At 45.9% G+C, this 23,124-nt stretch overlaps 1 protein-coding gene across 1 annotated transcript in view; it reads right to left on the bottom strand.

The window, feature by feature from the left end:
* LOC149365315 (uncharacterized) overlaps positions 1–23,124 on the bottom strand; it is a 110,347-nt gene that overhangs the window by 65,889 nt on the left and 21,334 nt on the right. Inside the window, exons 3-4 of the mRNA XM_089541912.1 lie at positions 17,365–17,577; positions 3,103–3,276 (exon numbers count right to left, since the gene is read on the bottom strand). Of these exons, the coding sequence (XP_089398038.1) occupies positions 3,103–3,276; positions 17,365–17,577 (387 nt within the window). The remainder of the gene's footprint in view (positions 1–3,102; positions 3,277–17,364; positions 17,578–23,124) is intronic.

Genomic DNA, 23,124 nt, shown 5'->3' with positions numbered 1-23,124 from the left:
TGTCGGAGGGCTCCAGTTTGAGAATAACGAAAAAACATAACTAATCATTCATCTATGAAAACAAAACAAAGTGTTAAATACGATCATGGTCCTCCCCGAAGCTCCTGATCATCGTGATAACCACTGATTGCTCATCGCATTTGGGAGATTCGGGAAAGAATGGGATGCATATAGACGTAGACATTGCGGAGGGTTATGCGTCGTCCAACGCACTCACGACTATTACATTGCTTTCCTAAAGAAGCGAATAGTCTGTTCACCCGGCGAGAACAGATTTAAACTGTTCTTGGTACCTAAGTAAAAACAAGTATCTTTACGTACATAAAAACACTAATAGGAGTGAAAAACTGAACCCATCCTCTGTGATTTCTACAAGACTTTCACGCTTTTCTCATAGGACTTGTCGGTGAGAAAAAAAAAAAAAGCTGTGTATCTGTTTCCAGTGCCTTAAGATACTGCATTTGTCGCCTCGACTGTTTGTGCGACACGATAAGGAACACTGATCGAAATGGTTTGGTTTGGTTTATGGGGTTTAACGTCCCAAAGCGACTAAGGCTATGAGAGACGCCGTAGTGGAGGGCTCCGGAAATTTCGACCACCTGGGGTTCTTTAACGTGCACTGACATCGCACAGTACACGAGCGTCTAGAATTTCTCCTCCAAAGAAATCCAACCGCCGCGGCCGGGATCGAACCCTCGTCTTTCGGGTCAGCAGCCGAGCACCATAACCACTGAGCCAACGCAGCGGCACTGATGGAAATCAGCTAGCAAAGTGCCGCACGAGCTCGACAGAACTACGGGTGCAGTCGTACGGATCAGGTTGAACGCTGTCGAAGTGTGTTGCTGTAACAGAGATTATCGATGAGTCTTAGACTTAGCTTACCTTAATTCCCATAGCTTAATTATTTCCTCCTCTTCGTTTCGCGAGCGAGAAGAAATACACACGTTACTTAATTTCAAGGGCCTCCGTTCCAAGCCCAAGGTATTAGAGAAGTGTTCATCCATATTTGACCCCGCCACGGTGGCTCAGTGGTTACGGCGCTCGGCTGGTGACCCGAAAGACGCGGGCTCGATCCCGACCGCGGCGGCTGAATTTCGATGGAGGCGAAATTCTAGAGCCCCGTGTGCCGTGCGATGTCAGTGCACGTTAAAGATCCCCAGGTGGTCGAAGTTTCCGGAGCCCTTCACTACGGCGTCCCTCCTAGCCTAGTAGAACTTTTTGACGGGCTAGTTGGTACATTGTCTTGAAAGAATGTCGTACGCCAAAAAAGGACGAAACAGGAAGGAAAAACACAGAACAGGAAAGAGGCGCAACTTCCAACTTTAATAACAGGAAAGGAAACCAGGCGCTCTTTTATAGCCGCTGAGCTGCATGAGGGTGCGTGAACTAAAAAACAAATGCGGTGGTGGACGAGTGATAACAACACTACAACACAGCATAACAAGTCATAGGGAGGTCGCTATTACAAAAGGCATGTTGATAACTCATGCGAGCGTGAATGATAGCACAGGTTGAACGATTATGAAAAAGGATAAGAACTACCTCTAAGATATTACCTCTAAGATATTAGATGCCCTTAGCAAAGTCCGCCTGCTTCCTTCAATCGGTTTCATGATTGTTAATATCTTAGAGGTAGTTCTTATCCTTTTCCATAATCGTTCAACCTGTGCTATCATTCACGCTCGTATGAGTTATCAACATGCCTTTTGTAATAGCGACCTCCCTATGACTTGTTGTGCTGTGTTGTAGTGTTGTTATCACTCGTCCACCACCGCATTTGTTTTTTAGTTCACGCACCCTCATGCAGCTCAGCGGCTATAAAAGAGCGCCTGGTTTCCTTTCCTGTTATTAAAGTTGGAAGTTGCGCCTCTTTCCTGTTCTGTGTTTTTTCCTTCCTGTTTCGACCTTTTTTGGCGTACGACATTCTTTCAAGACTTCTAGCCTAAGTCGCTTTGGGACGTTAAACCCCAATAAACCAACCAACCATCCATATTTGCGTTTATTGTTAACTTCGAGGCTCACTGGTTTTAATAATCACTCAGCACGCACCACGGTGTAAGAACATATTCTTACACCGTGACTCGGGCAAAAATAAATAAATAGCCTAAGTAGCCCCGAGGCGCCGAAGGAAGAGCCCGATCAGTTCGAAGTGAGCCCACTAATTTCATCGTCATCATCATCATCAGCCTGACTACACACACTGCAGGGCAAATGCCTCTCCCATGTCTCTGCAATTAACCCTGTCCTTTGCTAGTTGCCGCCACTGTATCCCCGCAAACTTCTTAATCTCATCCGCTCACCTAACTTTCTGCCGTCCCCTGCTACGTTTGCTTTCTCTTGGAATCCACTCCGTCACCCTTAAGGACCAGCGGTTATCTTGCCTTCGCATTACATGCCCTGCCCAAGCCCACTAATTTCGACCCGACTTAACCTTAAAGTTTAATGACCACCCCATGGTTAATGCCTTGTTATATCCCACTATCCGGTAAGGCGTTTCGACACTTCTAAGTGGATGTCTGAAACTACTCAGGGGCCGGCACAGCGAGTTAGCACTTTTTCTTGGCCCGGCGAAGCGTATTACCACAGCATTGTGAACTAAAAAATCACCGAAGACCATGCTGCATCGCATCTTAATATGCCCTGGAAGAAGAACGATGTCTGGCTGGTTTGGACTAGTTAGCAGCATTTAGCAGGACCACAAATGGTGACAGCCAGGCATTTGCCTGAGAGTTTATGCCAGAGTTAAGTCTAAACCTGTGGGACAGTGGACACGAAAGTGTTCCATGAGTTGTCAGCTTTTATTCAAAAATGATCACAAGAGCCCCAACCAAGGAGCAGTTGCCGGCAGTGTAACGCAAGATCTGTCCCGCTAGCAGCTACGAACGACGGATAGAGAATACACAGCTGGACTAGATGCATGGTGTCGAGCATTCAGCCTACACAGTCGGCCTAGTCGGAGTCGAGCATTTAAAGAAATTCTTTAGTGTACCTAAAGCAGGATGAACATCCTGTTTTAAGTTCGCTAAAAAGATATTGTCTTCAAAAACGAGCAAAAGAACTTCCACATGTCGTCAGTTTCAACACAATAGGCGGTCTACTCACGGGCGCACGAAGGCCTGGATCCGTTCCACGCGCGTCCGTCGCAGAAGGCGGTGGCGCCACCTCTGAGCGTGTACCCGAGGCGGCAGCGAAAGCGCAGCATCAGACCGCGGCCTCGCACGTTCTCCACGGTGCCACGAGGCAGCAGGTCGCGGCTGGGCAGGCGGCAACCAGGCGCTGTGCCGAGAGGGTGGTGGTGAAAACTTTTATTTTGTGAAAAAGAGTTTGGGAGCCACAGAGTGGCCCCGCTACATGGTCGGCGTCCCTAGTCCGGGACACCGCATGACTAGGCCCCGTCTCTCGCCCGTTTCACCAGAGCCCTTTGGGACTCAAGAAGGCGGCAGTGAGTTCGAACGTTTATTTCCAGTGCACATCATCGTATACACGCAGTAGCACGTCCGCGTGAACGTAGTGCAGGTTGTCCACCTGCTCCATAGGAGGCGAATTCTCAAAACCACTACGGCACAGCTGTCGTTCATTCAGAGTGTACGCCTCTGATTGATAAACACGATGGGGTAGATTATTAGGTCCTGGAAGAAAAGGAAAACGCGGTACACTGCAAGCAGGCATGTTTGCCACGTAACACATTTACTCAAACATAACGCCAGCTTTTTCCTTAACGACAACAGATGTGCGGTATCAGCTACCACGTGGTAATTGAATGACATGTGCAGACGCCGTTTTGACGCGAAAAGCTTCACTACGAGGGCCGGAGCCGAGCTTCGCGTGTGCCGTATGTCGCCACCGAGTGACGTCACGTTTCGGCGTCACTACTTAAAAAGAAACTGCGTCCAGGCTGGGAAACGAACCAGGGCCTTTGGCATTGGAAGCGGAGACGCTACAACTCTGCCACGAAGGCTCAAGGTTTGCGCATGAATAAAGGCGCATCTAGTGAATGCATGGGTTTCATAAATAAAATATAAAGAGTAAAAAATAAAAATGAGGAAAAATATAAAAACAATAAAAATCAGAATTTAAAATAAAAATGAAATGAGAAAATTATTAAAAGCAATAAAAATGAAACCGAAACAAATAAAAATAAAATGAAAACAAAATAAAAACAAGAAAAGTTAAGAAAGAAACACAAATAAAAATAAAATATGAAAATTGAAAAAAAAATAACAGAACAGTGCGCTCGGAACCGCTTTCGAGAGAGCCAAAGTGCCCCTGAATTTTAACCGCGCCGATTTCCGTCTCCTCCTCCGCCTCCGCACAGGCAGTGGGTGGACTTCCGAACGCCTCCACCGTTATCGTGGTGCTCCCAGTGCATTGTGCGCGAACTGCGACAGCCATGACGTCAAACCAAGCTTAACTGCAGCTTTTCGCTTGTATATCCAGGCTTAACCAGAGCTAAGCCACTGCCTAATTTTTTATAATGTTTTCTCTGCCGTACCGGCAAAAGCGACCCTCGCGTTACAATCATGGTCGCACTGTATTCGGGTAAATACGGTATGAAGAGAAACAACAGCTGTCACCCTACGGCCTCAACCGCGACACTGGTGCCCCCTGGCGGCCGGAGGTGGCGGATATTTCGCTTTCTATTTTAGGATCTTGGTAAACAAACGTCACATTCCAATCAGAACATTAGATTTGGAGGACGAAGGCAAAGCGTGCACTTGGTGACGGCACAGATTTCCATAGTTTATTCTGGACTTTACAATAGCCGCTGCCTAGATACGCTCTACTTTGCACACTGGCTAATCCATGCAAAGTACAGGTGCATTATCTACCGAAGGTACGCGAATTGGGGAGGGTCTCAATATGAACGCCGACCGATACTCGCTGGCGGTGCGCGCTGTATAGCCTCAACGCCCTGCAGAGGTAAATAACAATGGTGCGCCATATTTCTGTGATGGAAGCTGATCAATGAAATGAAACACCACCAAAAATAGGACTTCCTTCATCTTCTTGGGCTTTCTTTGTTGATATGGAGATAAGCGTGTATGTGAACTAGAGCGGCTTTACCAAAAGTTCCCTGCAGACAGCATATAATCCTTCAATCTGCCAGTAGATTCATACACGAATAAAAATACAGTGAAGCTAGATGGAAGGCGCGGCAGCTTGTAACAAAATAAGACTTCTAAATTAGCGCCTTTATAAAAAACGTAACAAACGCAGGACAGTAGAGTTCCTGTCGTAATCATAAATGCGCACTCCTTCATTGCAATTATATGTATATGTATATGTATATGTATATGTATATGTATATGTGTGTGTATATGTGTGTATATATATGTGTGTATATATATGTGTGTATATGTGTGTGTGTATATGTGCGTGCGTGCGTGCGCGCGCGTGTGTGTGTGCGCGTGTGCGTGTGCGTGCGTGCGGGCGCGTGCACGCGCAACTTTGATCAAAAGCTTCTATATTCGAATAGCAGTGGTCAGAAGTTCCTGTTTACTTTCTTTTCCTTGAGGCACTGCCACGGGTTCTGTCAGGATGATTATCATAATTGCGTCCTCAGCCAGCAAGTGGTTCAGATCCCTACATAGCCCCATCATTCTTTTGTTATATCACTATTTCTTTCCCTCGCATAATTGCCAGAGGCGCGCCGTCTGCCACGTACAACAATTGCTATTTTCCTAATTGCTGTTTTCTGCCTCGCTTGATACTTGAGCCGCAATGCATTCTTCGCCTTCAGAACATCGGAATAAACGCAAATTCTTGGAACATATTAAGGAAACAAACTCGATTTAACGTGGTTACTCTCAGGCGAAAGAGACAGAGAAAACAAAGGCTTCGTGCGCGTCAATGCAGCATTTCTTTGTGTATTCCTTCAAGAGGGGGAGGGTGGTGCAGAAGGAGGAGGACGGAAGAAGAAATGCCCGAGTCTATTAAGCGCAGCGTGTACTGACATCCTAATGGCAGGCTAATGATGTCTCTCGGCAGGGCTAAATTTAGCCCGAGACGTTGCCCCGCGTCTCCATCGTGGCGAAAACACACAGAAAGAGAAACGCAAACTTGGCGGACGAAATAGAAAAATCTCGCCGCGCTTGACGCAAACCTGCCTGGCCGGTCGAAAACTAAGGGAATCGATTAGGGAAACGAGGAAGGAAGCGTGAGTCGAGTGCGATGATGAAATAGGATAAGCAAGAGCGAGAGCTGTCCGCTATAGGGAAAGACGGGAATTGGAAGGAATTAGGGAAGAAAAGACGGAAAGGGGAGCTTCGCGCGTGCAGATAATTTGATCCAATTTTTCAGCGTTGATTAATGCCTCCCTACTCCGGTAGAAATTCAAAGGGACACTAAGCGGAAAATAAACGAGTTAGGAGTGCAGAGAAAGAAACGCGGCGATGAGAATTAAGCAGGGAGACGGAATTGGCGAAGGCTCGGAAGGATGTGTGCGTAACCAGCTCAATAATAGCAGCCGTGCTGACGAAGACCGAGGCAAGCCTGCCAAATTTGAGGAAAATGGAGAACGAAATGGCAGTGTGCTATTTCGTCGTCACTCTGACTTTATTCGGTGCAAACGGTATGCATGGCCGTACATATAACCGCATTACGTCGCAACCTAAAATATCCAGTATGCTGACCAGATACAGTTCCGAGAATAAAACGCTCTTAACTTTCCCTAAGGCCCACCTCTACCGAACATCATCCCGGAACTACGTCGAAGCCGAAGATGACTGTCAGCGGTAACAGTGCTCCGAGCGGGATTTGAACCATAGCCGGTAAAGAGCAGCTTATTTCCTCGACGCTTCAGACCTCTCGGGCATGAATACAACTATATAATCCAGCTATATGATGGATACGTAACATAGCCAGCGAATAACTGTGCATGTCTGTAACAGGCACCACAGCGAGGCCGGCTTATAGCTCCTCCCCCTTTTACCAAAACCACAAACAAACACACACACACACGCGCGCATACACAAACGCATATATATATATATATATATATATATATATATATATATATATATATATATATATATATATATATATATATATATATATATATACGTATACACACGCACACACACGTCATCTCCATGCTTCTTTCGTTCTGCGCTTCCAAATTCCGTTAAAAAAGGGCTATGGACTCTATAGGCTTCTTATAGGCTTTCTTGCCTTCCTACAGGTATTTCCTTTTGTCTGTTAACAGTCTGTAGATAAAAGTCTACTGTAGTTGTATGGCCATTAATATACAGATTGTCTATATTAGTCCGTATGTAGTATGTATATTGTCTGTTGACTAGCCTATACAATTTGTCGATAGAAAGTCTATAGACTCTGTATAGATAAAAGTCTATGGAAAATGTACAGACTGTCCAAAGAAATTTTTTTACCGGCCATGGCCGGAGGTAGCAGTGTTGTAGCAGTGCCATATTTATCAAAACGCCGTTGGATGGCTGGCCTATGTCACCAGTGGCAGGATTATGCAGCAGCACAAATAAGTAAGCAAGAAGGCGGCCGAGCGCGTCATTAAACCTGCAGCAAAGCGGGAGAAGGCGCACCAAGCAGCGAAAGCAGCCAGAGTCGCTGAGCTCGCTGCCCAGCGCGAGTAAAATAAACGCTTAACGTGGCGGCCCGTAAATCACTAAAAGCGACAGGGGACGGCCAGCACGCTGTCCAGCTGAAAGAAGAGAAGCTAGTTTAGTTTAGTTTAGTTTAGTTTAGTTTAGTTTAGTTTAGTTTAGTTTAGTTTAGTTTAGTTTAGTTTAGTTTAGTTTAGTTTAGTTTAGTTTAGTTTAGTTTAGTTTAGTTTAGTTTAGGGGGTTTAACGTCTCAAAGCGACTCAGGAAAGAAAGAGGAGCAGAGAAGCGGTTGATGGCTACGGTTCAGCAAGGGAGATCATGCTCCCTGAAGGGCTCGGGGAACAGAAAAGACGAAGGCGGCAGCGCGTCCAGCAGCCAGTGGGGCCTTGCCGAGACTCAGTGAAGCATTTGAGCTCACTCACCTATGAGCCGTCAGATAATGGGCTGCGAATTTTCACCCGTGCATTCATGCTTGCACGTACCCCAGCCAACAGGATAGACCATTTTTATTTTTCCCGTCAGCTTGAGCCGTAAGGTGCGCCACAGTAGGGAGTACACGCTACCGAGAAGGCGACGTCTGTGGTCCCGTGATATATGCGGCCTTGACGGGGACGCATTTGAGGAGGGTAGGTAGCAAGAAGGGGCAGGGGAAGGCTAGACGTCTAGCAAATTTTCTTTGTCCTCCAGTTCTTCCTTGCCGCTGTTTCAAGAGGCAAGCACTGAAAGCCTCTCTTGCTGCACACCATGCAAACAAAGAGCATAGCTGTCACTTGCCTGGTTTATTTGGATTTAACGTCCCAAAGCGACTCAGGCTATGAAGGACGCCGCAGTGAAGGGCTCCGGAAATTTCGACCACCTGGGGTTCTTTAACGTGCGCTAACATCGCACAGTACGCGGGCCTCTAGAATTTTGCCTCCGTCGAAATACAGCTACCGCAGCCGGGATCGAACCCGCGTCTTTCAGGCCAGCAGTAGAGCACCGTAACCACTGAGCCACCGCGGCGGGGCTGCTGTCTCGTGCCTCAGGACATCGGCACGTCCCTACATGAATGCTTTACAATTGCAAGAAGCTGTTCACTGAGCCACTACGCTGCAGCTGACACCACTAACTACTCTCTAAACTCCAGAAACCACTCATGCTATAGATATCACCAAAAATTGGCCCACCGCACATTGGCTAAGCCTGACGCGAAATCACTGTGATCATTTTAGGTTTGGCCCACTCGGTTAAGGTAATCTAGCGCGGTTTATTCTTTGCATGAAGGTGGAAACAAGCGCATGAGCTTAGCATACCCTTCTGGGGTATGCTAAGGTCATGCGCTCTGTCGTGAACCGTCAAGGACAGGAAGTGATTACCTCCCCAGGAAGGGTCCATGGGTGCTGTCGGTCTTTAAAAAAAAGCCGCAACCCTCAAATCCCTCGAGACTTTGCCCTAGCGCAGTCTGAACTGAACCAATGCGAAGCTGGATTGCAATCCCAGCGCAAGCACTGCGGCACACATCTACAGACACCACGCGCCCGCCCCCTGTCCAGAACGCGGCGAGGAAGTATAGAGGCCGAAGTGGGCCGCTGCAGCACGGCAGAGGGCCGAGGGGCAGAATAAATGTGGACGAGAACCAAGGACGCACACACATACTCACTCGAGCTCCGGCCGCGCGCGCCGCCCCCTGCCTAATGCAGAAATCGATGAGCAGGCCGATTTTCGGAATCAATGCGCCTGTCGCTGCCCGAGCAACATCGACAGAAACAGCAGCGCTGGGAACCCCTCTATCTCTCCCCTTCCCTCACCCATCCCTTCATTCCTTCCAAATGAAAAGAGACAGCGGCCATGCGTCAACAGTGATGTTCTCGACTCCGCCTGTTCTCGGCGCCACAAAGAGGAGCTGCTGCTTGCATGAAGGACCTGTTTTCGAGCATATTCATCAAGATTTTTTCGCTCACTATACAGGGTGTTTCACCTAAGACTTTCTGCAATTTTTAAAAATAAGCTATTGGAATTAGATGCGCGCTTTTTCTGGCATAGCATTGTCAGTGGTGTAGTACATCATAATGTAGCTAAGACGTGCTAACTAGCAGGCTTGTTAACCAATATTTAATAGTTAACTTTTAAACTATTACCGTTGGGCTCCTTAATTATTGAAAGTCATGTAGCCCACCGTAAGTGATGTCCATATCCGTTTTTAGAATTTCGAGAACGCGATTATCCTCTGCGCTGTGGCCCAACAAATTTCGCCTACATAGCGCCAAAATACATGCGGTTTGAGAAGCTTGCAGGCAAAGCAACCTCTCCAGTGCACGTAACTCGTCGAAATAGCCAAAATTTGTTGGGCCACAGCGCCGAGGATAATCGCGTTATCGAAATTCTAAAAACGGATATGGACATCACTTACGGTGGGCTACATGCCTCTCAATAATTAAGGAGCTCAACTGTAATAGTTTAAAAGTTAACTATTAAATATTGGTTAACAAGCCTGCTAGTTAGCACGTCTTAGCTGTATTATGATGTACTACACCACTGACAATGCTATGCCAGAAAAAGCGTGCACCTAATTCCAATAGCTTATTTTTAAAAATTGCAGAAAGTCTTAGGTGAAACACCCTGTATATGTACTATATATATATCGGCGTGAGACCCACAGAGTTTTAGCGCTCCCGCGTCTCAGCTCTCGTCGAGACAGCACGCGATCACGTCAGCAAAAATCCACGCACAACATTACCTGACCTTTTCCCCAGAAAAAAAATTACCTTGGCAGCCGTCAGCGCCTACGGAAATTAAACTCGTTCTATCAAATTTATTGCGATAAACGGCGCATTACTTTCCCTTTTGCAGCTTTGATTACGGTAAGCATCCGTAAATTAGCGCGCAAACCTCCGGCAGGCTGTGTCGACAAAACTCGTTACACCTAATTCATTGCGTCGGCAGCTGCATTATTTTTTCTCTTGTGGCGCATGTTGTGTAAACACTTCCCTCCGCTTAATGAAAATAGAAAAAAAGAAGTGACTGTATGTCGGAGCATGCTTATCTTGAACAATCTGGAGGGGGACGATGCTCATTGCGTTGCTCCCTTATCAGCACGCCTATTTTGGGAGAGAACTCCCCTAATGGAGCGAGTAATTACCTTGCTCGGCACTAAATGACAAAGACCACCCCACGCAAATCGATGTACATGTGCCGGCGGCGACAGCGCCAGATCGGTTCCTGTTCTAATGTGAACCGTTTCCGCATTGCTCCAGGATCGCCGTGGTGTTGTCCGCTAGCATTTCACACCAGGCAGTCAGAACGATTCGCTGTTATTGCATAAACCCTCGATTCCGAAACTCGGAGCAGTGTCTCTTATCTGCGAACAAATTGCGACCTGCATCTGTGGCGTCACTTATAACATAATGTCCCATTAATGACGCTGGTTGCACGTGGTTAGGCCTGCCAGGCAAGTGCCTCCAGGATATATATAATTGAACCCAATGTTTATTTCTTTCAATTGAAATACAGGAAATGGGCCTCGCAAGAAAAGCTACCAGGGTAGCTTGAGAGGTTCAGGAGTTCCTCTCAAGCAGAAACTAAGCCATGCAAAATCAAATAGCATTCATCCATTCATACCGATTTTAGCCTGCAGATGTGAATGAAGCCATTGTAGGAGGGATCACATAGTTCCAAGAAACTACAGCTGACTTGACCACCCTCCGCTTATCTGGCAGGTGCGGCGTTACATCCCCAGTGCTACCGGGTATCCTCGTTTTTTAGTGGATGCAAGGTAGGCACGACAGTTCTATATACCCTACCATTTTAATAAACTACCTGCTCAGGTGTTTGGTTGTGATTCGTTGACGGCTGTGAAATCTGGACTGCAAGCGTGGTTTGAAAGTTTCAAAGAAAGAAAATACTGAGTTGCTTTGTAATTTCTATCTTGTTTTTAAATTTGTGTTCCATTTATTAACTGCAGATTTTCTTTGCTTTACATAATTCTCAATCGGTAAATTTGTTGACTGAACTATATATAATATTTCGACTTTGTGTTATTGCTTTTTTTTCTTCTTTCTTCTTCTTCTTTTTCTTCTTTATGGATTGTAAAGTGTGCACTTTCAGCGTTTTGTATTCACCGCATGCTGTTGTGACTGCCGTGGCCCGCCCACAAGCGCTTGCGCTTCTGCGGGCACACGCTACGTACTGTGTATATATATCTTGCAATAAAATTCCTGTATGTATATGTATGTATGTATTGCATTAATGGTAGCGCACTCAAGCTAACCTCGCGCGTTGCTGCCGCGATAAATGGTTGAAGATAGGAGCGTTCCCTTTGAAACGGGGTGGTGGCAGTTGCCACCATGCTCCCATTGCCACCATTGTTTTTGTTTCCTTATATTTTGTTTAACGATGTAATGAAACGGTCTACAAATTCGCCATTTTCTTTAATACAGCTTTTAATCCTGCACTTCTAACCTTATGCCACCACTCTACTTTTCAGTCACCAATCTTACAATCGTTTCTTTCTAATTTCCACCACAGATTTATTTACATGGCCATTGCTTGCTATAAACCCTAGGGCCGCATGGAAAGTGACTGCTAATGTAACGACATCCGAATGGATACCCCCCCTTTAGAGCATAAGATGTTCAATTGTTTCTACAGATTTACCGCACACAGCACATGTGTCATCATCTTCGTTAAATTTCTTTTTGCAGCTTCGCATTCTAAGACACCCTGATCAAGGTTCAGAGAATAGGGCCCGGCCTTTTGAGTTTTCATAGAACGATTCCTTCCTGATCTGCCTTTTCCAGTTTCGGTGTAGTTTTACAGTATGTTTTTTTTTTTTTCATTGAATTAATCCAGTGTTTACCTTCAGCTTTTTTACCTGTCATTTAATAGTCTTTCTTCGTCCTCATGTCCTGCAGGCTTGCTGGTTAGTTTCCTAGTCCTTTCCGCCATTGTGAGTCGATCTTGTTTCTGTATAAGTATTTAAATACCTTAGCTTCCCATCTATTATCGTCCAATTTCATCCGGCGTTCTTCAAATAATATTTTACTCTGAGCTTCCCATGCTTCGAAGGATGTCCAGCCCATATCCCCCTGCACTGCCTCGTTTGTGGTTTTGCCGTGGGCACCTGTAATGCTAATCTTGCAACCGCTCTATGCTTTATTTCTAGCTGGACTGAATTTCAGCCTTTAGGAACGAAACCGCATTTCCGCAAGTAAGCCCTGCCACCACTATAAATTTCCAAATACTTCTCAGTGCTTCATGCTTGAACCCCCACAATGCCCTGTTTCATTATCGCGGCATCCCTTAGCCCTCACAGTATGTTCGTACTTTTCCATGTGTATCTGTCCTCGTGTTTACCCAAATCCCGAGGCATTTGTATTCTGCCATTCTGGGTATTCCGTAGCCTCGTATTGTGAGCACCTGATCAGTTGAACCTCGTCGCCCGCCAACTGCGCCCGGCAACGCTCGAGGGACATGCCCCGAGAACGCACGACAGGGGGCAGCAAGGTGCGCTGCTGTAGGTGAGCGCCCCAAGGTACGAGTCTAACCCGAAAGACACGGGTTCGATCCCGGCCGCGGCGGTTGAATTTCTTTGGAGGAGAAATTCTAGAGGCCCGTGTACTGTGCGATGTCAGTGCATGTGAAAGAACCCCAGGTGGTCGAAATTTCCGGAGCCCTCCACTACGGCGTCTCTCATAGCCTGAGTCGCTTTGGGACGTTAAACCTCAACCAACCAAACAAAATACGCGTCTCGCCACCAGTCGATAATGGCCGTCAAGATCGAGGTGTGTGAGTGGTGGAAAACGACGAGCTCCAGAAAAGCGGCTTAAAAATGCCAGCGTCGGCACACTGAGGTAGCTCGCCGTACGTCCTGGTGTAGTCTGTCGGGTACAGGCCGTAAAAGGAATTCGACAGCGGTTCTCACTTTCGTCACGGACGAGGCAACAGTGACGAGGTCGGTCTCCCTCCTGCCATCCTAACTGCAACCCCACTGGACAACCGTCATATCGGCCCGCAACCACCGACATGCCATTCGTCTCCTGAATCCAGCGCTGTACATCAAGTGGTTCGAGCCAGAAACCGTGGTGCAAGACGGCCGTCACACCGTCCTGCACCAGGACCGAGGCATAGAGTTAGCATGGTGGCACTACAGAGCTTGAGTGGAGGCCGCACTTCCAAGAGAACCCTCCCTGCATCGTCACGTAAACGTCGTAGCTTCAGGCATTATGGAACGCGCCTCTTGACAGCCTATTCGTGCAGTAGCCTTGCAGCCTCGATCTTCTCTGATCTCGTTGTTCTGACCGGGTTTATGATGGCCGCTGTAACAATGGAACTGAGGCACAGAGGCAGCACTCTGGCATTGTTTTCGGTATCGGACCCCAGAGCGCGCAAGCGAAAAAGTACTGCCGTTAATGCTTTCAGGCAACGCTCCCTATTTCGATTCAAAACAGTTCTTTTTTTTTTTCGCTTAAATGGCATAACCAGGCCTCAAGGAAGCCAAGTTTTTTAATTCGCTGCCCCAACGGTTATATTTAGAGCAACATTTCACAAATTTTACGATGGTTGGAAATAGTGACATCCAAATACCAGAACCTCTCAAATAAACACCTGACAGACTGTGGAATCAATGTCTGCTTCGAAGATACATGTGACTTTAAAAATTGAGGAGAAAAAATGATCTTTAAACATAAATCAAAAGACTGAACTGAGGCTCTGCTTTCATAGTCTATCAGGACCGAATTAGTCTATCGCGAGCGCACCTTGCACTTTACATTTGGCTTGTATTTCATGCAGACAGATTCGTATAGTTACATCTTTACGCTGCCTTCAGCTCCGTCGCGCCTTAAAATCGATATTGCTGCTCTTAGTTCGGACATGGAACTGTAATTATGTCTGCTGTGAATCCGGAGATGACCTTTTATGAGAGGTATGAACGCTTTTAAACGGCTTTTTTTTGTTACAACTCCGCTTCTTTTCGGTGTTCATTGAATTCAAAATGAGCCAAGCCCTGCGCTTCTAGCTAGCTACGTTGAAAATCACGTGTCTCTGACTGCAGTCGTTCAGCGGAGGCTTTGGTGGCCCATTGTTCTGCACCAGTCCAGCGGGGACCCAAAATTAAACCGGCTGACGTGGATATGGACGACTGCTTCGCAAGAACAGAGAAAATGTGAACGCCCGATCAGAAACAATGCGAGACCGAAAAGAAAAAAGCTCGGGCCGCTAGCTAGCAGTCGGTGAGCCTTATTCAGAGTTCTCTCATGTGCCACCTCGCCTTAATGAAAAATGCTCGTTATCCAGTATTCTACTCGGGCATTGCTGTTTTTTTTTTTTTTTGAAGCGTTACTCTCAATTCACCTCTCTCATTTCTTCTTTTTTATTTTCATGCATTCTTAACCTCCGGTTCTTTTCATAAATTTTCAACCGCCGTTCTTGGGCGAGAGTAGGTTTTTTTCTTTCTTTGGTTTTGTAAAAGGCTCTGCTTATAAACTGCCTACAGGACATTTTATTCAAACGACATGTACAAGCATACAGCCCAAGCGCGATTACCAAAGAAAAGTTGGCACGGCGAAAAAGGCACTGATTATTTTGTGATCTCAATGGCGCCGTCCTATACTACGCAGGTCGCTGCAACTGTGCGTGCATATAAGGCAAGGCGAGTGAACGTGATTGGAAATCGATTGAATTGCATTACTGGAAACAGTGGAATAAGGACAGCGCCCGCGTACGGGCTGCTTACCCCAGCTTGGGAGGCGATAATTGATTTTAAATCTGCAAAGAGCAACTGGGCTTAACTGCATATAAATTTCTTAACACACCACGATCCACGAGCAGCTCCAAGCTAACGACACAATCTAGATGCTATCATTTTTGTCATCATCATCTAGGAGGTTGGTGATGATGATGACAATAATGGTAGCACCAGCACAGCGCTATTGTGGTGCACATTTATGCAGTGGTGTGCCATTTAAAATAGAATTCCTCGAAGTCTCTCGTTAAGCATGCGCCCCAGCCTCCCCCCTTCCGGGATCCAATAAATCTCCGTGGGACCTTCCCGAAAACAATTTCTGGCTACCTGCTTGTCTTCAATAAGCGTTTACTCGCTCGCTCACTCTAAGCCACCGTGGCCGGTCCGTATGATAAGGAAAACATTAAGAAATCAATACTATTTCGCATGTTTTAACGCGGAAGCCTTTAATGCCTCATCGTTGTAAGCAGGAGTTGTCGACAGAAATGTCGCGCTTTTCAATTGGTTGAAACGGTCATGACGTCACAGTGCGCGAATTTCAATCGGTGCCAATTGTACTCTGGCTAGTAACCCTGCAAACAATTAACGGGATGGTACAGTGATGCTCCAAGTAATTGGGGGGAGGGGGGGGGAGGGGGGAGGGAGGGTGTGCCCCTCTGAATTTTTCGTATGGATCCCCTATCCTTTCTGCAGTCCATGGTTTTCACATGATTACAATTTAGTATGTAAGATGTCGTACGGGCCCGTGTATGAATATGAGCTTTCAGTGTTCGTCGTCTCTGCAGTCATCCCAGGTTCTGCAAGGGTCATGTGGTTTCTATAGCAGCCACACAAAACAAATAAAAATTATGTGAATTGCGTTGATCACGTGCGTGACGTCGCGTGACCTAAATCTGTCGGCAAACGCCATCTCTGCAACGCACCCACCAATGAGAGCGTGCACACAATGGAAAACTTGGTCCCTGATTGATCATCCTAGCATTCAGTTCAAGTGCTCGAGACCTCTCGCTTCCGGCCCTCTGTACAACATAATCATTGGTCAGTCAGTTAACGCTGGATCTTCCAGCGGGTTCGATCCCGGCCGCGGTGGCCGAATTTCAATGGAGGCGAAATTCTAGAGACCCATGTACAGTGCGATGTCAGTGCGCGTTAAAAAGCCCCAGGTAGTTAAAAGCCCTTCACTACGGCCTCATTCATCGCCTGAGTCACTTTGGGACGTTAAACCAAATAAACCAAAATAAGCCCTCCGGTTACGATGCACGATATCGCATTGTTTACTACAAAGGAAATCTTTTATTTGGGCCCAACTGTAAAGGCGGTTCGGTGGTTTTTACAGAAATAGCTGAGAAGGGAGACAGTGAGAGCTGCATGAGCAGTGATGTTTCACGCTGTAAGCGAAAATTCCCTTAAATTGACTACGAAATGCCATTTACCGAAACTAAAGGAATATAGACGCTAATTTTAGTTGCGTGTTTTTTTCTGTCAAATGATGCATTGGACATAAGAATACACGAATCACCGCGCGGTGTTCGCCCACGACAGCTAAATAAGCTACAATTGAATTTCTCCTCTCATGCTGCTTTGAAAAATGAATTTGAAAGAAAAAGTATTAAAAAAATTAAATAATAGATCGCCGGCTCTGTTACAAGGGCTCATACCAAGTGCGAAAGCTCAAAAGCGATTACTCTGCTTTATCAGCAACCTTCGAACCCTTTCTTGGCCCCTTTAAGCAGACCCGAAAATCCCCATTTCTGGGCATCTTAATTCGCGTCTGTTTACTCGGCACCTGTTTGGAAAGTCCAGTGACTGGGGAAAAAAAAACGAAAGTATTGGGGATCTTAAAATTCCTTGAATACCAATAAAGATTGCATTTTCGGCACATTTTACTCATTACACGAGTTTTTTTTTTTTTTTACTCATTACATTCCCAACCACAAGGTAGTTTGGCAGAGGCATTGTCATGCAGCTAAAGGCACCGAAACGGAAGGTGTTCACCAGTCCTTTGGGGCATGAAAAACACTGCCGCCTTTCGGGTAGAAGTAAGCAAGCATTTGTGTAAGTACTTACCTGCGCATATGGGCACGGGCCTGTCCCAGCTTCCGGCATTGCAGGTGGACACCGAGTCGCCGATCAGGGAGTAGCCTGGCCGGCACACGTACTTGACGACGCGGCCGCGGAAGCGCAACTTCACGAGGCCGTTGCGGAAGTAAAGCCGAGGGTCCACGCAGCGTGCAGACCCCACGCTCGAACGGCTGGGCCGAATGCCGCCCAGCGGAGAGGCTGCGGAGGGGAAGAGAGAAGACGCATGGTGAGAGGTCGACAAAAAGAAAAAAATAATGAAAGAAAGAGGAAGTGAAAAATGAAGTCACAAAAACTTCCTAAAGGCAAGTCAAACGGTCCACGTGCAGCCTTAATGAAAAGCTTTCAGGGCACGGTCTTATTTTCAGCCGTGTAGAACAGCGCGAATAGCATCCCTGAAGCTCTAAATGGTTGCGAAAAGGGGAACCCTCGCCCTCACATTTCGATATCTTTTGACGCTGCCAGTTTCAATACCTTTCGGTTTTCAGAGATGTCATTCGTGCACCACTATACAGCTCACAACCGAACCATGTGGCCCGAATACTTTTGACAAATGCTGTACTTACTCTCACTCATTACGTGATTGAATGCCTGTAGCGCCAGACTCAGCTCTAGTGGCATATTATGAACCTTTACCCCGTAGAATATGTCCGCTTCTTTGCCGGCATAAGTGCGAAGCAGGCTCGCTTATCAATGAACACATGGCGAGTGCCTGGCATGAAACCGAGCTCAAGGAACTGTACATAAACTTAGGCATGCAGCAGTGATCATTTGGAGCTGCTACTCCTTCATTCTGCTTTTTTTTTTACTTCCTTCCCAGCCTCCCGCTTCCCAGCCATGATCTACTGAATCGCACTGCTCACTTTAGTGCCAGGCGAAGTGTCAACGATTCAGGCCTCTTCAGGTCAATCCAGCCTGAGAACAGTTGCTACACACCTCGTCGCGTTCGCACTTACTCTCTAAAATTATCTTCCAATTGTCCCAGATTCCCCAAGCACTCCTGTTCAAGTCAGGCAGGCCCATTTTCTGGTGATTCAAGTGTTCTCATTCCTAGCTATTGTTCTTATCTCTTTCCTCCGACGGTAATGCCGATTTCTATATTATTTATTACTGCCCACTCACCACAGACAGCGAAAGCTGTGGTCTATAGCTCGCTGCAATGCCCTTAAGTTGATACCTTTTCGTCAGCCTCCCCGTTTCTGCCCCATAGGTGAGTACCGATAAGACACTTGCATACTTTTCTTTTGAGGTGTATTGGTAAACTGCCATTCATTATCTGAGAGAACCTGCCATATGCGTTCTGCCCCATTCTTATTCTTCTAGTTATTTCATCCTCGTGATTCGGATCTTCGGTCACTACCTGCCCTAAATAGACGTATTCCTTTTCCACTTCCAGCACCTTGCTATCAGCTCTAGAATGCTGTTCCCTTGCGAGACTGTTGAATTCTACTTTGGTTTTCTGCATGGTAAATTTTTGACCCACCGATCTGCTCTGCTCTGCTTGTCTAACTCACTGATCATGCTTTGCAGCTCATCTCCTTATTGACTTAGCAAGGCAATGTCATCAGTGAATTGCAGAGCACTAAGGTTTTCTCCATTCTTCAATAACTCATATCTCCCAGCTGTTCCCAATCCAGGCCTCTGAATACCTACTGTAAACAGGCGCTGAATAGCATCGGCGAGATCGTGTTCAGTCCCCTGCCTGGCGCTCTTCTTTAGTGGAATTTCATTGCTGATTTTATAGAAGACTATGATAGCTGTGCAGTTGTTGCAGATATCTTACAGTGTTTTTACATAACTCTTCCCTTATTCCACAGTGCCTCCATGACTGTTGCGGTTTCCACTGAGTCAAACGCTTTCTCGTAATCAATGAAGGCTATATATAGGGGTTGGTTATATTCTGCGCATTTCTCTATCACCTGATTGATTGCGTGAATATGGTCTATTGTGAAGTATCCTGCACGAAAACCTGCCTGATTTTTTGGTTGATTGGAGGCTACTGTTGTCCTGATTTCATTAGCCACTGCCTTACTAAATACCTATTGGCAACGAACAGTAAACCGATCGGCCTGTAATTTTTCATGTTCTTGACGTCTCGTTTCTCACGGGTTAATTGATGTTAGCGTTCTTTCAAGCTTCTGGTGCGCTCGAAATCATAAAGCATTGCGTGTGCAGAGTGGCTAGTTTTCCTAGCACGATCTCTCCTCCGTCGTTCAGCAGATCTGCTTTTACCTGATCCTCACTAGCTGCTTTCCCCCTTTGCATTGCTCCTAAGGCTTTCTTTACTTCCTGTTCCTTTACAGGCGGGATGTCCCCGTGTTGTGCTCTACTGCCTTTCTTATTAACGCCCTGGTTTCCTTGGCTGCTGTATGGACATTACCCTCTTTGTCTCTTAATGCATACCTCTGATTTCACCCTATTCCCAGTTTCCTCTTCGCTGATTTTAGGCTACCTCCATTCTGTAAATCATGCTCGATTCTCACCATTTTGAACTACCTAATGTCCATACCTTGCGCTTATTGATTAACTTTGATCAGTCTGCCAGCTCTATTCTCTCTGTGGAGTTGAATGCTTCCGTGCTTTGGCGTTTCTTAATCAGATTTTTGTGTCCTGAGAGAGCTTGACGTTATCCTGTTGATCCATCCTACCACCTATTTCTGCTGCGCACTCTGTAACGATGGCTGTGAGACTATCGTTCACTGCTTGAAGATTAAGGCTGTCGTCCTTAGTTAAAGCTGAATATCTGTTCTACAGCTATATTCCTAGATTTCTGTACCTTCCACTTACCGCTTACTACTGACTGGGCTTCCGCTTCACTACTTTCGGCCGTTCCCTCTTCAAGTCGAGGCTAATTCGAGACCTTACCATCCTGTGGTCGCTATAACACACTTTTCCGAGGACCTTCACATTCTCATGATGCCAGGGTGGGCGGATAGTATTGAGTATATTTCATTTTTAGTCTCGCCATTGGAGCTTTTTTAAGTCCACTTCCTGTTCTCTCGTTCGAGGAAGAAGATAATGATGATCCGTAAATTATTTCTCTCTACAAACTCCACTAATAACTCTCCCCTTCTATTCCTAGAACCTATGTCATAGTCACCTACCGCCTGGCCTCCAGCCTGCTTCTTGTCTACCTTCGCATTGAAGTCGCCCATCAGTACACTGTACTGTCGTATTACATTGGTCATTGCTGAATCCACGTCTTCATAGAAGCTTTCAGTGAATGATATGGTCATCAAGGCTAAATGTAGGCACGCAGGCCTGCACCACCTTCAGTTGATTCCTCTTATTAAGCTTAACTACGATAGCTGCCGCCCTCTCGTTAATACTACAGAATTCGTCTATGTTGTCAGCAATATCCTCACTATCCGCTATCGTCCGTTATTGTCTGTCCGCTAATCCACGATAGCACAATAGGTGCACTCCGTTTAGTACTCATCTGTGCCATCCCATTTAATTCCCGCTAGTTCCTCGAACAGCACTGCTAGACTAGCTTTACTCGATAAAGTTCTAGCGTTCAACTTTGCCAGGTTCAATTTCCAATGCGCGATGTCAGTGCACGTTAAAGATCCCCAGGTGGTCGAAAATAATCCCTAGCCGTCTACTGCGGCGTCCTCCACATAGCTAATGTGACACTTTTGGTCATTAAACTTTATAAAAAAAAATAGAAATACTGATACAGGTACTTACTCACACAACATGAAACCATACATCGAAATAAAAAGCAGCTGTGCAAGCACAGTCCTACAAAAACTCCTGACGATATATGATTACAAGCGAATAAGAATACAGAAATAAATTTTGCTCCTGCCTGAGTGCAAAAGCGGCAGTGGATCTACTTCAGACTCCTGAGGGATGTAAATCCGGTTCTCGGACTCAGCTGCAGACAACCTTAGTCCGCGTGCCACAGCCACAGCATGGCTTAGCCTGTCAAAGGCCTTTGAAAAATCAATGACAACCCCAGTGGTAAATTTTTGACTTTTATATTTTGAAAAATTAATTCTCTTTGACAGAGAAAGGCGGTTTTAGGGGACATACCTGGCCGAAATTCATGCTGTGAAACTGTAATCAGCAAGTGGAATTAAAAAGAAACGTGGACATCCTTAGTAAAATAATTCTTTCCAGTGCTTTTGGGAACAACGGTGATACTGAATTGGTTCTGTAGTTCTCTGCGTTATTTTTTCTCCATTTTTGTGTAATATAATTACGTTAGCATGCTTCATCATATGCCAAAACGCGCTCGTGTAGAACGAGGTTATAAATGTGGGTTATACATGGTGTGATAAGATCCAAAACAAATCTGACTGTTTGCCTTTTTAAGCCAGAGATGTCCTCCCAGTTTGTGTTTTTAATCCGCATGAACACATTCAGTACCTCATTCTCGTCAGTCGGATTTAAAAACAGGGATGGCTGCAAAGGTGGCTTCAAGTGACGCATGGCGCTATACCGTTACAACTGCTATCATTAAAAGACGTGAAGTGTTTGTTAAATTTATCTACCAACACTCAGATTCTTATTATTTACTGTTAACTCTTCATTATCAGAGGTGGAGCCACTGGGAGATATAACAGAAGAGAGTTCACTCCAAATGTGGTTCACATCGACTATTCTATCAAACATATTATGAAAGCAGTCGCGTTCCTCATGTCTTTAATCACTGTTAAGATTGTTCCCGTCTCTCTAGAATTCTTGAAGTAAATCCTGGTTTCTGTTTTGCAGAAAGCATTGAAACAGTTTTTTTTTTCGCTTTCTCCTTTTTATTCTGAGTAGCCTGGGAGTCAGCCATGCCTTTCAAGGGGAATCGCTTTTCATAGACCGAACGAAATGCCTCTAGAAAATAACCGTATACTCTATCGTCTGAAATACAGGACAAAACGTTTTTCGACAGTGGTAGGATTTCAATCTTCTCAGAAACCTTTGAGGCTTCGCTTGTACAAACAATAAATGATGTTAACAAGTGGGATTAGATTCGCTAGAAATCTTATACGACTTTTTTAGCACAAAGAGTACATTATTGCGTACTTTATTTTTGATAAAAAGAGGTAACTTTTCTCTTACGCGTTGCATCACCGTTTTGCGTACTGTGGTCTCAGAGAAGGGTGGAGAACAATGTTTACATAAGCCCAGTGGGCGCTTGCTTTTTTTTTCCTTTCTTCTCTGCCCCACTTACTTTGCTACTCTAGCTCTTAAGTTGGTAGAAAAGCACCACCAATTCTATCGTCGTAATCTTAGAGGAGAACGCTTCAAAAGATGTGAAGTGCCACCAAAAGCCTTCCACTTTCAGATCCGGCCATTTTCGACTCCTGCAGAAAGACTCTTAGAGACGAACGTCCGAGAGAAAAAAAATTGTCAAATATTTCACATCTCCACTACATCAAGAACGACTTCCCCTCCTTCGCAGTTCCTTAGACTCTGCGTGTGGTAAAACTAAAGTGGAAAGAAAATTCCCGCTTCTTTGTCCAAGCTCAAGGGCTTATCCCGTGTCCTATTTTTTTTTTTCTTTTCTCCCGCAACTCCCTCGGAACACTTTCCGTCGTTCAAGTGCCAGGCTCTGTGCAGCCTCTTCAGTGAGATCTCCGGCAGACGAGGACGACTGTGCGGTGCTCGCCGTGTGTTTACGGTGGGCTTCCGTACCGGATTTGTTGTCTCTGCGCGGATCCACAGATCGAAGCGATCTAGTCTTGCCCGTAGGGAACTGTCTGCCGCTTGTGTTCGCCTTTCATTTTTGTCTGCTTTTTCATACACGCG

The sequence above is a fragment of the Amblyomma mixtum genome, chromosome 1, assembly GCF_055824585.1.
Source record: "Amblyomma mixtum isolate Tamu chromosome 1, ASM5582458v1, whole genome shotgun sequence".
Classification (NCBI taxonomy): Eukaryota; Metazoa; Arthropoda; class Arachnida; order Ixodida; family Ixodidae; genus Amblyomma; species Amblyomma mixtum.
Note: the sequence above shows the minus strand (reverse complement) of the source record. Positions and strands in the feature narration are given on the sequence as shown.